A 17,796-nucleotide genomic window follows, 5' to 3' on the forward strand; every position below is an offset into this window, starting at 1 on the left:
ATAAACAGTTCATTTCACATTATACATCTGATTACTGAAGAATTATTGCTCCATTATTTTCATGTGGGATTTATTGGGGATATTAGCACTTAAGGCTGTATATGGTTCAGTCACTTTGAGTTGTGGCAGAGATACATTGGCTGGGCTGTGATTACATTATATCTGGTGGAGAGTCTTCACACTCTGCAGGGTCCACCTGGTCAGCCCTGGGGGTATTTAGGGTTGTATTGATGTCCAGTGCCCAACACTTGTAAGAAAGGACTAAATGGGATTCGGAGAACTTGTACTGTTTGACTTGGTGGCTTGATAGTCTGTCATACTGTCACTGAGCAGTTGGGTTCATGTTCCAAAATGTGGTTTTGAGTGGTTCAGTGTTACGGATCTGGAATACCTTATTCGACGTAATAAGCGCCCCGCTCTCATAAGCGCCCACGGCGATATTTGCTAATATATTGGCAAGAGAACAATCCCAATTAGCACCCCTTCCGATTGATCAATGTACACTTATTTATTCACGTATAATACGCACTCGTGTGTTATATGCACCCTTAATTATGGGCAATTAAATTCTGGAAAAATATATCTGTCGAATATAACAGTTCAGGCCGTCAGCATAAACCACAAAATTTATCTTTCAACTCTGTTTTTTCCACCAAAATAATATTCTATTAAGAGCCCCCTATTTCTAATTTTGAGAGCACCCTGGGCACCTATTACATCAAATACGGTATGGTAGTCTGGCATGATGGCTTTGTGAAATGGTTTGTGAAATATATACTACTCAAAAGAAGCTAAGGACCACTTGATTCTTTCATAATACTATAGTTAATCTGTGATGTTATACAGGTCTGTATAGTTAATCTGTCATGTCTTGACAGATTAACTATAGTAATATGAAACAACCAGGTGGTCATTAACTGCTTTTGAGTAGGCCGCCTATGTGGTCTAGTGGTGGAGCGTCTGCCCGGAGAGCGGAAGGTCGTGGGGTTTGATGCCCGGCCGCGTCATACCGAAAGGTGGTGCTTGGTACCCTCAAGGCTCGGCATTAAGGGGCTAAAAAAAGGACTGGTTGGCTTGGAGTCATTATACTGTGTCTGAGTGTGATATTCATGTTAAACTGTGGCATGGTATCTCAGTGGGATAGCACTATAAAATGGGCATTAGTCTGGACTAGTACAAGCAGCTCTCCCCCCCCCCCCCCCCCCCCAACACACACATGTACATACACATCGCTATATTAGTGCACCAATGTTGGATGTGACGTTAAACCCCATTTCACCTTACCTCTTATGCTTGTTGACACCAGCCTAACACTTCTTTTCTTTCCCATGAAAACTGTTATCTGAAGCGATGTTAATCCACAACTCATGGGGGGACGGTCGGGTAGTCTAGTGGTTAAAGCATTCGCTCGTCACGCGGAAGACCCGGGTTCGATTCCTGACATGGGTACAATGTGTGAAGCCCATTTCTGGTGTCCTCCACCATGATATTTCTAAAAGCGAGGTAAAACCAAATTCACCTACCCACCCAACTCATGGTCACCAAGTATTCTGTGTTTAGTGTATGCCTATGAACTTTTGTACCACATTTGCCCCTTCTTTGCAGGTTTGTCTGTCCACAATGAAGCTGTTTGACATGCTACTCCAGAAAGAGGATGCTCACATCTTCCAGAACTTGTTCCTGCGGAACCTCCTAGGACGGTGCTACATGAAGCCACAGGCTAGTTCCAATCAGTCACAAGATGGAAGTGGCTCCACGGAAACACAAGATGCTAGTGTTCCCACAGAATCCAAAGATGGGAGTGGTCCCACAGGATCCCAAGATGGGAGTGGTCCCACGGGAACTCAAGATGGTTCCACAGAAACACCAGCTGCAGATGAGGAGGATGGAGGCATGGATGCTGCCTCCAGTCATGTGAAGGATGCAGATAGTTGTAAAGAAGAGCAAGATGAAGAGAATAAGGAAAGGACAGCTCCAGATTCCCAAAGAAAAGGAGATTCCCATGATAAAGCTGCAGTGGAAAGTCTACCAACACCAAAAGGTACCTTTATTCAACATGCATGGTATTACAGACAAAATAGGACGTCAAGAAACACAATTACCGTATTCGACGTAATAAGCGCCCCACTCTAATAAGCTCTAATAAATTTGCTAATATATTGGCACGTGAACAATCCCAATTAGCACCCCTTCCGACTGATCAATGTAAACAAGACTTATTCATTCGCGTATAATACGCACTCCTGTGTTATATGCACCATTAATTATGGGCAATTAAGTTCTGGAAAAATATATCTGCCGTACATAAACATTTCAGGCTGTCAGCATAAACCACAAAATTTATCTTTCAACTCTGTTTTTTTTCCACCAAAATAATATTTCAATAAGAGCCCCCTATTTCTAATTTTGAGAGCAGCCTGGGCGCTTATTACGTCGAATACGGTAATACATATGATAGATTTAAGATACGTTACTTTTGGATGTGTATGAATGTGCTTCAAAAGAGCTGATGTGGTGGTTCTTATCATCTGTCCTTCATAATAACTTTTACATTGCACAAAAGATACTGAACTACAATGGTTCCAGTATAAAGTATTACATCATATACTACCAACAAACAAAAGACTTTTTAAAATGCGACTGGTTGATTCGGAGACATGTAGTTTTTGTTCAAATAGTATAGAATCTGTTTCCCATGTACTGGCAGACTGTAGCAAAGTGAAACCAATATGGCAAAAACTGGAAGAGTGGCTATCAGATGAGATTCAGGTTAAACTCACATTAACAAGAAAAAACATTCTGCTTGGATCTGATCAGCGACACAACGATCCTATAAATGTAATTATCTTACTTTGCAAATTCGTAATTTTTAAATATAGATATTCAAAAAAGGTACCGAACTTCCAGTTTCTTAAAAAGAGATTTACAAATATTACATGCTTACAAAATACACAGCTCTCATAAGTAATAGTATCGATAAATTCTACAAATTTTGGTCATCTTGTCATCTTTTGTTTCCCACATAATAATTCTGTCCTCAACTTTTGTTTACTGCCTATGTATTACATTGTATAGTCCATGTGTAAAAATGCAACAGAAATAAAGTTAAAAAAAACAAACAAAAAAACAAAACAAAAAAAACACAAACTTTTACATTGTTTCTCCTCTGAAACTACAAGGCCTAGGGAGCTGAAATTTGTATGAATAATCCCAGCAATGAGACTCTAATAAATGACTCCCAGAATTCTAGTCTGACTCACGGCGCCATTATTTCACAATTCAGGTGAGCTACAGATGGACAGATGCTTCGGAGCTTGTGGCTCTTTTTTTGTGTTTTGTAAAATATTTGTTCAGTTCGTGATCCGATTTAATTCTTCACTTGGGGTGAAGTCCTGAATTAACTTCAGCATTAATGAAGATCATTTGATTAGTGAAAGGCCATCAATCTCCGGGGACATCATGGACAAGGCTGTCTGCCTCTTCTCTAAATCTTCACCAGTCAAATGACTGTGTGGGCACATTATGTTTTTTGGTGACATTAACTTCAGAACATACCAAACTTTATTTCTAGACAGGTCTGTTTTTCCAACCAGATGTATTATTTTTAAAAATTCTGAAGCTGCCTTTTTCATTGACAAAAGATGGATGACTTCAAAAGAGATTTTGAACATTTCATGGATTGTTTAACACGTTTGACAGCTGTGAAATGATATCAAGTTTCTTGTTTTTATTCACCACTGGATTTTGCTTTTTGTATGTCAAGTTATGTCATTGAATTATGAACATTTACATGTTTTTTGAAAATAGAGACAGTTATTTTATATTAAAAAACCAAATGGCGGATACGGATGCATTAGAAAATCTGAAATAATTGCGAAAATAATGAAAGGATGTTTTTCAACTATCTGATGTATGGAACATGTATAGGTTGTATATCATTGAGAAAATCTGTCAGCTTTGAGTTTTTGCATCAAGAACACTCGTTCATTAGATACAAGTTCAATTTCAATTTAGCAAGACATGGATGGACAAAAGTCTAAATATCACTTTCACTCTTAATGTGTATCCATCGGGGTATAAATGTCTTGGTTGTATACGGATGCATACATCTTGTCAAATTACATCTGTGGGATTTTTTTTGTAGGGATGCGTTCCTTGTGAACTTCACATTTAGAAAATGAAAACAAGAAAATAGCTTTTGCTAATAAATCATTCGTGATGAGCTTTATCAATTTTGGATTAGTTTTGAAGGTAGCTAATTTGATCAGAGTCGTGTGTACTCCAGGGAGCAGAAATGCTTCATTTCCTCCAACGGATGAAGATACTGGCCCACATCTGACATGTTCCACTGCAATTGATGGGCTGGAAACGTTGGTGATTGTCTTTGAAATATGTCCCATGTTTGGCAGGTATCGGGAGACCTAATGGCCAAGCTTAGGTCTTTATCTGGCACGACCAGAGTATATGTCAGACTTCCATGTCAGACTGCCCTTTTCATAAGTTTCAAGGCAAAAAGTTTTCAAATTAAAATGGCTTGCAGGGAACTGATTAGAAGCCAATTAGAATCAACGCGAGGGTCTATCTTTCGGGAGCCTGTTGGGTGGGATTGGATGAATAGGTTAACAAAAAAGAAACGCAGAATAGATTAGATGCCTTGCAGCGTAGTGTGGGTAACGGGTAGCCATGTTAGCTTATGTAGCCCTGACTACAGGGATTGCATTGTTGGCTTAGTTTGCACTTTTGGCTAATCTAGCTCTGTTAGTTAATGCATCCCTGTTAGCTAATATAGCCATGTTAGCTAATGTAGCCTTGTTAGCTTGTATTGATCTGTTTGCTAATGTAGCCCTGACAACTAGGATTGTTAGCCAATGTTGCAATGTTGGCTAATCTAGCTCTGTTTGTTAATGCATCCCTGTTAGCTTAATTAGCAAATGTGCCTACATTAGTTATGTTAACTAATGACCTTAATGTAGCTGTTAACTATTACAGAGCTACAGGTAAGCTGCGTATTTACGTAAAATACTCCCCCAAAATATTCAAAACCCAATTTCTTTCAATTATCTTGCGTTCAAAACCGCATGCATTAAAGGAAAAACTCAAATGTATAAAAACAGCATGTGTAAATACCTAAGAAAGCTTTTTCAGCATGCGTACAACAGAGCTAATTCAGAAACACCTTCCCGCTACCTTATGTAGATGCTAGCCAAAGTAGCTGTTAACTAATGTAGCTCTGTTAACTAATGTAGCTCTGCTAACTAATGCACCTGTTACCCAATGTGTTCTGTTAACTAATGTAGCTGTTAGCCAGTGTAGCTGTTATCTAGTGTACTCTGCTAACTAATGTAGATGCTCGCCAAAGTAGCTGTTAACTTATGTAGCTCTGTTGACTAATGTAGCTCTGTTCACTGATGTAGCTGTAAGCCAATGTAGCTGTTAACTTGTGAACTCTGCTAACTATTGAAGATATTAGCCAAATTAGCTGTTAGCAGATGTGTAGCTGTTAGCCAATGTAGCTGTTACCTAGTGAACTCTGTTAACTAATAAAGATCCTAGCCAAAGTAGCTGTTAGCAGATGTAGCTGTTAGCCAATGTAGCTGTTAGCAGATGTGTAGCTGTTAGCCAATGTAGCTGTTAGCAGATGTGTAGCTGTTAGCCAATGTAGCTGTTACCTAGTGAACTCTGTTAACTAATGAAGATCCTAGCCAAAGTAGCTGTTAGCAGATGTGTAGCTGTTAGACAATGTAGCTGTTAGCAGATGTGTAGCTGTTAGCCAATGTAGCTGTTAGCAGATGTGTAGCTGTTAGCCAATGTAGCTGTTAGCAGATGTGTAGCTGTTAGACAATGTAGCTGTTAGCAGATGTGTAGCTGTTAGCCAATGTAGCTGTTACCTAGTGAACTCTGTTAACTAATGAAGATCCTAGCCAAAGTAGCTGTTAGCATATGTGTAGCTGTTAGACAATGTAGCTGTTAGCAGATGTGTAGCTGTTAGCCAATGTAGCTGTTAGCAGATGTGTAGCTGTTAGCCAATGTAGCTGTTAGCAGATGTGTAGCTGTTAGACAATGTAGCTGTTAGCAGATGTGTAGCTGTTAGCCAATGTAGCTGTTAGCAGATGTGTAGCTGTTAGCCAATGTAGCTGTTACCTAGTGAACTCTGTTAACTAATGAAGATCCTAGCCAAAGTAGCTGTTAGCAGATGTGTAGCTGTTAGCCAATGTAGCTGTTAGCAGATGTGTAGCTGTTAGCCAATGTAGCTGTTACCTAGTGAACTCTGTTAACTAATGAAGATCCTAGCCAAAGTAGCTTTTAGCAGATGTGTAGCTGTTAGCCAATGTAGCTGTAGGCAGATGTGTAGCTGTAAGACAGTGTAGCTCTGTTAACTAATGTTCTCTTTTGACTGATGCAGCTGTTAGGCAGTGTACTCTATTAACTGATGTACGTCTGGTAGCTGATGTCAATGTAGCCAAAATGCCAGCAAACAATAAACACTTGATATAATTATGCCTAGTGATATCTTATTGCCAAATTTACACTCAATCTGTACCAATAATGGGGAGTTTGTGCTGAAGTGTGTATCCTACACAAGATCATCTGGCAGAATGAAGGAGGTCAATGGAATCATTTCAATATAATGTTATGTAATCTGCTGATACTGAAAGGGAATAACACTTGTCGTATATTAGGAGTATGTGACAGAAACTCGCTGACTGCCAACACTGATTGAAAAGTATTGCCTCGCATCACAAATGAAATGTAAGCCATACATCTCTCATTACGAATGGATTCTCATGGTCAATTGTAGCCAAAGCATTTGGATTATTATTCCTCCCTGTTTGCCTAAATCCATAAGAATAATAGCAGTTTTGATATGATTGCTTCATATTCAACACAAATTCTCTTACTTGAGACATTTGTAAATGTCAAAGTGGTTCTGATTTGGGCAAGTATTATATTCATTACGCTGGTCGTGATATGGGATTTGTTGTGTCATCGCTTGTTACTGAGAAGCTCCAGCTGCCGGAAGACGTCCCACGTCCCTGATGATATCCCGATCAAATGATAAGTCAATTTTCTGGAGTGCATTCATACCTGTGTGTTATGATAGTGTGGAGTTTGGTTATTTTCATTTGTAAAACAGATAGGAGCGTATGCTGCATTTTCAGTGGTTGAAAAATGTGAAAGATGGTATTTGCCTATTTGAAGCCTTGACTTTTCACAGTGTTTGAATACTTTTCTTGAAAGGGTTTCTATCTTTTCCTCATCCCAAATTAAAAATATGTGCCTTGCACCAAAGCATGTGACGCCATCCATTGTGTCATGACGTCCTTCAATTGTATCATGACGTTGTCCATTGTATCATGATGCAATCAATTGTATCATGACGTCTTCATATACCAGGGTGACATCATTCATTGTATCATGATGCCATCAATTGTATCATGATGTCTTCATAGACCAGGGTGACATCATTCATTGTATCATGATGCCATCAATTGTATCATGATGTCTTCACATACCAGGGTGACATCATTCATTGTATCATGATGCCATCAATTGTATCATGATGTCTTCACATACCAGGATGACATCATTCATTGTATCATGATGTCTTCACACACCAGGGTGACATCATTCATTGTATCATGATGTCTTCACATACCAGGGTGACATCATTCATTGTATCATGATGCCATCAATTGTATCATGATGTCTTCATAGACCAGGGTGACATCATTCATTGTATCATGATGCCATCAATTGTATCATGATGTCTTCACATACCAGGGTGACATCATTCATTGTATCATGACGTTGTCCATTGTATCATGATGCCATCAATTGTATCATGATGTCTTCACATACCAGGGTGACATCATTCATTGTATCATGATGCCATCAATTGTATCATGATGTCTTCACATACCAGGGTGACATCATTCATTGTATCACGATGTCATCAACTGTATCATGATGTCTTCACATACCAGGATGACATCATTCATTGTATCATGATGCCATCAATTGTATCATGATGTCTTCACATACCAGGGTGACATCATTCATTGTATCATGACGTTGTCCATTGTATCATGATGCCATCAATTGTATCATGATGTCTTCACACACCAGGGTGACATCATTCATTGTATCATGATGCCATCAATTGTATCATGATGTCTTCACATACCAGGATGACATCATTCATTGTATCATGATGCCATCAATTGTATCATGATGTCTTCACATACCAGGGTGACATCATTCATTGTATCATGACGTTGTCCATTGTATCATGATGCCATCAATTGTATCATGATGTCTTCACACACCAGGGTGACATCATTCATTGTATCATGATGCCATCAATTGTATCATGATGTCTTCACATACCAGGATGACATCATTCATTGTATCATGATGCCATCAATTGTATCATGATGTCTTCACACACCAGGGTGACATCATTCATTGTATCATGATGCCATCAATTGTATCATGATGTCTTCACACACCAGGATGACATCATTCATTGTATCATGATGCCATCAATTGTATCATGATGTCTTCACACACCAGGATGACATCATTCATTGTATCATGATGCCATCAATTGTATCATGATGTCTTCACACACCAGGGTGACATCATTCATTGTATCATGATGCCATCAATTGTATCATGATGTCTTCACACACCAGGGTGACATCATTCATTGTATCATGATGCCATCAATTGTATCATGATGTCTTCACACACCAGGGTGACATCATTCATTGTATCATGATGCCATCAATTGTATCATGATGTCTTCACACACCAGGATGACATCATTCATTGTATCATGATGCCATCAATTGTATCATGATGTCTTCACACACCAGGATGACATCATTCATTGTATCATGATGCCATCAATTGTATCATGATGTCTTCACACACCAGGATGACATCATTCATTGTATCATGATGCCATCAATTGTATCATGATGTCTTCACACACCAGGATGACATCATTCATTGTATCATGATGCCATCAATTGTATCATGATGTCTTCACACACCAGGGTGACATCATTCATTGTATCATGATGCCATCAATTGTATCATGATGTCTTCACACACCAGGGTGACATCATTCATTGTATCATGATGCCATCAATTGTATCATGATGTCTTCACACACCAGGGTGACATCATTCATTGTATCATGATGCCATCAATTGTATCATGATGTCTTCACACACCAGGATGACATCATTCATTGTATCATGATGCCATCAATTGTATCATGATGTCTTCACACACCAGGATGACATCATTCATTGTATCATGATGCCATCAATTGTATCATGATGTCTTCACACACCAGGATGACATCATTCATTGTATCATGATGCCATCAATTGTATCATGATGTCTTCACACACCAGGGTGACATCATTCATTGTATCATGATGCCATCAATTGTATCATGATGTCTTCACACACCAGGGTGACATCATTCATTGTATCATGATGCCATCAATTGTATCATGATGTCTTCACATACCAGGGTGACATCATTCATTGTATCATGATGCCATCAATTGTATCATGATGTCTTCACATACCAGGGTGACATCATTCATTGTATCACGATGTCATCAACTGTATCATGATGTCTTCACATACCAGGATGACATCATTCATTGTATCATGATGCCATCAATTGTATCATGATGTCTTCACATACCAGGGTGACATCATTCATTGTATCATGACGTTGTCCATTGTATCATGATGCCATCAATTGTATCATGATGTCTTCACACACCAGGGTGACATCATTCATTGTATCATGATGCCATCAATTGTATCATGATGTCTTCACATACCAGGATGACATCATTCATTGTATCATGATGCCATCAATTGTATCATGATGTCTTCACATACCAGGGTGACATCATTCATTGTATCATGATGCCATCAATTGTATCATGATGTCTTCACACACCAGGGTGACATCATTCATTGTATCATGATGCCATCAATTGTATCATGATGTCTTCACACACCAGGGTGACATCATTCATTGTATCATGATGCCATCAATTGTATCATGATGTCTTCACATACCAGGGTGACATCATTCATTGTATCATGATGCCATCAATTGTATCATGATGTCTTCACACACCAGGGTGACATCATTCATTGTATCATGATGCCATCAATTGTATCATGATGTCTTCACATACCAGGGTGACATCATTCATTGTATCATGATGCCATTGCATTCCAGGGTCACACTATGCATTGTGTCATGACATCGCATATCTTCCTGAGGCAAGGGAGTTAACAAACTATAAAAGTCCAGTTTCCACCCATCCTGAACTTGGCTGGAATTCTGGAGTTATATTTTGGCTGGACTAACGAGTCCATGCATAGTCCAATCAAAATCACGTAATGAACTAGACACCCGGTTCGTAAACAACATGGATTTCAACGTGCAAATCATGTTTATTGTCGACAGATATTTACCAAATCTTTTCGTGTTTTTAATCAAGGTACTCAGGTGATTTGGTGCTCTTTGCGGGGTAAGACCCCTATTTTTTCAATAATGATCTTGAGTATCAATCAGATTGTCTTGCCTGGGCACTGCCATTTTGTTTGAAGAAAATGCAAATGATATGAGAGATGGAATCTGATTGGTCAGTTGGAGGGACATAGAAGGGACATAACTCATAGTAGCCACTGGTGGCGCTGTGATTGAGCCTGGAAATTCCAGCCTAGTTCGGCAAGTGTTGAAAGGACTTTTGTGGTCAACTCCCTTTCCTTGGGAAGATGGACATCGCATTCCAGGGTCACCTCATCCATTGTATCATGGTGTCGGCACCTCCCATGACACTGTCATCCATTGTGTCATGACGTCATCGCATTCCAGGGTGAAGTCTTCCATTGTATCATGGTGTCGGCACCTCCCATGACACTGTCATCCATTGTGTCATGACGTCATCGCATTCCAGGGTGAAGTCTTCCATTGTATCATGGTGTCAGCACCTCCCATGACACTGTCATCCATTGTGTCATGACGTCATCGCATTCCAGGGTGAAGTCTTCCATTGTATCATGGTGTCGGCACCTCCCATGACACTGTCATCCATTGTGTCATGACGTCATCGCATTCCAGGGTGAAGTCTTCCATTGTATCATGGTGTCAACACCTTCCATGACACTGTCATCCATTGTGTCATGACGTCATCGCATTCCAGGGTGAAGTCTCCAATTGTATCATGGTGTCAACTCCTTCCATGACACTGTCATCCATTGTGTCACAATGTCATCACATTCCAGGGTGAAGTCTCCCATTGTATCATGGTGTCAACACCTTCCATGACACTGTCATCCATTGTGTCATGACGTCATCACATTCCAGGGTGAAGTCTTCCATTGTATCATGGTGTCAACACCTTCCATGACACTGTCATCCATTGTGTCATGACGTCATCACATTCCAGGGTGAAGTCTCCCATTGTATCATGGTGTCAACACCTTCCATGACACTGTCATCCATTGTGTCATGAGGTGATCGCATTCCAGGGTGAAGTCTCCTATTGTATCATGGTGTCAACACCTTCCATGACACTGTCATCCATTGTGTCACAATGTCATCGCATTCCAGGGTGAAGTCTCCCATTGTATCATGGTGTCAACACCTTCCATGACACTGTCATCCATTGTGTCACAATGTCATCGCATTCCAGGGTGAAGTCTCCTATTGTATCATGGTGTCAACACCTTCCATGACACTGTCATCCATTGTGTCACAATGTCATCACATTCCAGGGTGAAGTCTCCCATTGTATCATGGTGTCAACACCTTCAATGACACTGTCATCCATTGTGTCATGACGTCATCACATTCCAGGGTGAAGTCTTCCATTGTATCATGGTGTCAACTCCTTCCATGACACTGTCATCCATTGTGTCACAATGTCATCACATTCCAGGGTGAAGTCTCCCATTGTATCATGGTGTCAACACCTTCCATGACACTGTCATCCATTGTGTCATGACGTCATCACATTCCAGGGTGAAGTCTTCCATTGTATCATGGTGTCAACACCTTCCATGACACTGTCATCCATTGTGTCATGACGTCATCGCATTCCAGGGTGAAGTCTCCCATTGTATCATGGTGTCAACACCTTCCATGACACTGTCATCCATTGTGTCATGAGGTGATCGCATTCCAGGGTGAAGTCTCCTATTGTATCATGGTGTCAACACCTTCCATGACACTGTCATCCATTGTGTCACAATGTCATCGCATTCCAGGGTGAAGTCTCCTATTGTATCATGGTGTCAACACCTTCCATGACACTGTCATCCATTGTGTCATGACGTCATCACATTCCAGGGTGAACTCTTCCATGGTATCATGGTGTCAACACCTTCCATGACACTGTCATCCATGGTGTCATAACATTATCCATTGTGATGATGTCATAGCTAGCATTAGAGATGTCATGTCTGTCTCTGTGAGAAAATATCGGATATCTCTATGTTTTTTCAGATTTGTGGATGTTATTGATTATTTGATGCCTAGAAATTTTAACATTTGAAACCTCCGACTAGCACTGTTATTTCTAAATTAAATTGAATACTCAATAAAACCCTGAAATCTGAAATAATATATTAATTTCCAAATTGAATGTCATATTAAACTTGTCCTTGGGGTTTTAGAAATCCTGTTTGCGTGAACTTCGACTTAAGGTTTCTTATGACCATTAACTATTGTGCCTTTTCAACAAGTTGTGCTGAAAACGGTTTTATTCCAGATACACAACAAGATAAATGGACCTTTGAATGCCGATAGTGTAGCAGGAACTCACTATGCCTCACTGTCTGGGGCCCAGTGCAAGTTGATGTTGCAGGAACTCACTATGCCTCACTGTCTGGGGCCCAGTGCAAGTTGATGTTGCAGGAACTCACTATGCCTCACTGTCTGGGGCCCAGTGCAAGTTGATGTTGCAGGAACTCACTATGCCTCACTGTCTGGGGCCCAGTGCAAGTTGATGTTGCAGGAACTCACTATGCCTCACTGTCTGGGGCCCAGTGCAAGTTGATGTTGCAGGAACTCACTATGCCTCACTGTCTGGGGCCCAGTGCAAGTTGATGTTGCAGGAACTCACTATGCCTCACTGTCTGGGGCCCAGTGCAAGTTGATGTTGCAGGAACTCACTATGCCTCACTGTCTGGGGCCCAGTGCAAGTTGATGTTGCAGGAACTCACTATGCCTCACTGTCTGGGGCCCAGTGCAAGTTGATGTTGCAGGAACTCACTATGCCTCACTGTCTGGGGCCCAGTGCAAGTTGATGTTGCAGGAACTCACTATGCCTCACTGTCTGGGGCCCAGTGCAAGTTGATGTTGCAGGAACTCACTATGCCTCACTGTCTGGGGCCCAGTGCAAGTTGATGTTGCAGGGATGTAGATTAACCAGATGGAGGACAAACAGGGCTAAAAGAATCATCATGGTTCAAAGACTTGCTCATAATTAGGTTTTCTACTTAAGTGAGACAAATCTGCCGTTTTCCATCTTTTTCACTGTGTTCATATTTGATCATGTCAGAAGTGCAAAAAAAGAAGGCTACTTCAGCTGTTTGTACATGTTTTCCAAGTACTTTAATATATTCCCGTGAAGACCTGTGGTAGAATTAATCTTCATGACCCATGTCGTAAGAGGCGATCGGGTGGTCAGGCTTGCTGACTTGGTTGATGCATGTCATTGTACCCCAATTCCATAGACCGATGCTCATGATGTCAATTATTGGATCGTCAATTATTTACAGACCGCTGACATACGGCTGGAATATTGCTGAATGCAGTGTCAAACAACAAACAAACAAAAAGAAATTTGATATTCGACATGTTCATTGGTCCAAAACCTTGTCCTACCTTGTTCTTTAAAGCCATCAAGCAAAGTATTTAATCAGATTTGCTAGGACTGCAAGCTTGCTCAATCCTAGTCCCTTGCTTCAAGATGAGAAACTACTGACAATATTTTGCAATGGACAATAGAAGTTGATATATTGGTCTTCCCTCAAGTCAGGCACCCCAAATCACTATTAGATTACAATACTGGTTTCCATGTATTTCCAGCATACAGCCTGCTTCTAGTCAGTCCCCAGGTTGTTTGTATTTGGCAACTGCAATCACATCTAACCACTCAAGTTCTGTGAGGCAAAAATGGCTTGTGTGTTTCCCGTCTTTCGATTGACCTTAATTGGGAGCCCCTTGACCTTAAACTGTTTTTCTAGTTTTTCTTGATTTTCGTGAGTTGCATTATAGCTTTTATCATCAATTGGTATTACCCAGATGTCATGTTACAAGCATTCATTTGCTGCTCTTCAAAGATAAATCAGTCTGTATATTCATGTGAAAGCTGGCTTTACTGACAGAAAATAATTGTCTTTCAAAGAAAAGAAATTTAGAAAACCCAACTACCTACCCTGTTTTGGGAATGACTGACATAAGGAGACCCATGTTCCATTTTTTGACTCAATGTTTCTCATGTAGTGGCTATTATCAGGAATATTTGTCTTGATCTGTAATGTGATTCTATATGTATTGGTACATGAACTGTTAAGACATGATTTGAGCGAGGGTATTATTGCCCCTGCGAAACTTTCAAGAATAATTCTTGAATTGTTCTAAAATTAAATGTTCATGAACTGCTCATGCAAAGCTCAAGAACAGTTCACGAGTAGTTCATAAACATTAAATGGTGCAAATGTAATGGACATTTCGAGAGCAAACAGTTCATGAACAGTTCATGAACTTCTATTTTCAAGAGCACTTCATGAACTAAATTCCATCTGACCTTCACCTCCAATTGTGCACTCAACTTTTGGACCAAAAGTTTGATCAAATTATTCCTATCTATTTCCATGGCAGCCATACAGAAAATAGCATTTTGAATAATTTTACAAGCAGTCATTTTCGCATACATCCATCCTAAAATATGTTTGCTTTCTATGTCACCGTCATTAGATAAGTGTTAGTTTGCAATCTTACGAATGTTGAAAAATGAAATGAAATAAGTATAAATTAAGCTTAAAAGTTTGATCCCATAAGCTAGCAGGGTGAACATGATTTTTCGAGCTGAATGGGCTTGTTCACCACAAGACTGAAGGTTGAGTGTGAACATGAATGTTCACCATGTGAAATCCTGTACATGTTGCTATTTATCATTACATTTTCACAAGTCTAGAGACTTATTTTCGAAACATGTTTGTGTGAAAGTATCAGATCTGCTGTATGACTGCCAGTGTTCAGCATGCTAACTCAAGTGTGAACAGAGTTCATTATGACATGACAAGTAGATAACGGCATCATGTTCACTGGTCGATACTTATCATACTTGTATGGTTTTTTTAAAAATGGCGACTGGCTATTCGGTTAGCTGGATGTTATTATCAAGTAAGAGGCGACTAATGGGATCGGGTGGTCAGGCTCGCTGACTTGGTTGAAGCATGTCATTGATCCCAATTTCATGGATCCATGCTCATGATATCAATCACTGGATTGTCTGATCCAGACTCGAATATTTACAGACCACCGTCGGGGCGGTCGGGTAGCCTAGTGGTTAAAGCGTTCGCTCATCAAGCCGAAGACCCCGGTTCGATTCCCGACTTGGGTACAATGTGTGAAGCCCATTTCTGATGTCCCCAGCCGTGATATTGCTGGAATATTGCTGAAAGCGGCGTAAAACCGTACTCACTCACTCACTCACTACAGACCACCGTCATATACCTGGAATATTGCTGAGTGTGGCATCAAACAACAAACTAACCAACCAACTACAAGTAATGATAAATGTTTCTACAGTGTGTGACCGATCAGGGACACCAGTTGAGCACCACTCCTGGAGGAATTCTGCTTGACAAGTACAAGTGATTAATAGAAGGACTGATTTCTGTACATTGATATCTCATTAAGAATTTCACCCCTTGGGATTCTTGGCCAGAATAGGCCCCTAGTGCTTGTTGTACAGTTGACTGATGAGGACCAGACTGTTACAATGGGTGGTGATTGAGTGTCATCGTGCCCCGATGATGTGGATTGTAGTGGATGTAGTCAACCACTCGACTGGCTGGCTGAAGCTGACGGGATGAAGCAGAAAAAGTGCTGACAGAGCGAAAAAGAGACACTCACTCACTCTGAATATATTAACATGCACATTGAACTTCATTCTCAACACAGGCTCCACTGTAAGATGACTACAGAGTTTATTCTGTAGGGCATCAAAGATGGTTTAATTGCTATCTTGAAAAGAACTATTTTTTACCCCCTTTGAAAATGATTGGCAAGGGATAATATGATTTGTATAGTCAGGTCTCAAAGACCAGTATTAATTTTGGCTTTCTTCCCATGCTAAGCTGACATGGTGTGACCCAACTGAAATAGTTTTCAAAGTGGTATTAAACCAAACTCACTCACTCTGTTCTGTAGATCAATACAGTCTTCGTACTGTTGGAGTTACAATGTTGGGAAATGTGAGGTGAAATGGGGTTTAATGTCGCGTCCAAGATTATTGCACTTATATAGCGACATGCATGTACATGTCTGTGTGTGGCTGCTTGTACTAGTCCGAGCTGATGCCGAGATACCATACTGCAGTTTAACATGAATACCCCACTCAGTCACAATATACTGACTCTGAGCTGACCAGTCCTTGTTTTAACCCATTAATGCCGAGTGCCAGACAAGGTAACAACAAGCACCATCTTTTAACGTCTTTAGGTATGACGCAGCCAAGGATTGAACCCTGGACTTTCCGCTCTCTGGGCGGACGCTCTACCACTAGGCCACAGAGGCGGTCTGCTGGGTAAGAGAGAAGAAAGAATTTCATTAACTGTAGTGAAGCCAGTCAGTTTCAGTTTTTCAGTTTGTTTGTTCTTTAACACCGCACTAAGCAATATTCCAGCTATATGACCTTGGTCTGTCAATAATCTGGACCAGACAATCCAGTTTTTGATGTGATGAACATCAGTCCACACAATTTGGATACGATGACATGCATCAACCAAGTCAGTGAACCTGACAAGCATAGTCGCCTTTTACAGCAAGCATGGATTGCTGAAGACCTATTCTACCCCGGATCTTCAGGGGTCTGAAGCCAATCAAATGAATTTGACTTCTACAATGCAGACCAAGTATAATTCAACCTGAGCAGTCTGAATTAACTTCTCCTAATCATACTTCAAGTAACTCCTACAATGCAGACTAAATTTATCTTCTCCTATGCAGACTAAATGGAACTCCTGTACATGATTGTACCCACCTGTATTTTAACTTTGAATACCTGGACACCAAAATAATTCAGTCATATTTACAGTGTTACTCATCAGCAATGTTACTTCGTACTAATTAGGGGTGGTTGTGGCGTGGCTAACCGGGGGGGAAAGCATCTACTCGCCATGCTATAGGCCTTGTTTAATTCCCCGCATGAGTACAATGTGTGTATTTGCTTCAACAGGATCCACAATGTTAATTATTTGTGTCCATTCGCAATAGGCATGCATATAGGACATAGTATTTTGTGTTTGGTAAACACTGGGCCCAGTGTCACAAAGCGAACTCTGTTCTGAGACAATTGGGGGCGGTCGGGTAGCCTAGTGGTTAAAGTGTTTGCTCGTCATGCCGAAGACACGGGTTTGATTCCCTACATGGGTACAATGTGTGAAGCCCATTTCTGGTGTCCCCCACCGTGATATGGCTTGAATAGTGCTAAAAGCAGCATAAGACCACAC

General features: G+C 40.5%; 1 protein-coding gene across 4 annotated transcripts in view; it reads left to right on the forward strand.

Annotated features, from left to right (window-relative positions):
• Positions 1 to 17,796, forward strand: part of LOC124147186 (FHF complex subunit HOOK interacting protein 2A-like) — a 121,732-nt gene that overhangs the window by 71,822 nt on the left and 32,114 nt on the right. For all 4 annotated transcript variants that reach the window (XR_007218029.1, XR_007218030.1, XM_048381429.1 and 1 more), the window contains exon 11: positions 1,606 to 2,041. Coding sequence is in view for 2 of the 4 variants with exons in the window: in XM_048381429.1 (XP_048237386.1) it covers positions 1,606 to 2,041 (436 nt within the window). In the remaining 2 variants the exon portion in view is untranslated. The remainder of the gene's footprint in view (positions 1 to 1,605; positions 2,042 to 17,796) is intronic.

This window comes from Haliotis rufescens, unplaced genomic scaffold, assembly GCF_023055435.1.
Source record: "Haliotis rufescens isolate VD_foot unplaced genomic scaffold, xgHalRufe1.0.p SCAF_39, whole genome shotgun sequence".
Classification (NCBI taxonomy): domain Eukaryota; kingdom Metazoa; phylum Mollusca; class Gastropoda; order Lepetellida; family Haliotidae; genus Haliotis; species Haliotis rufescens.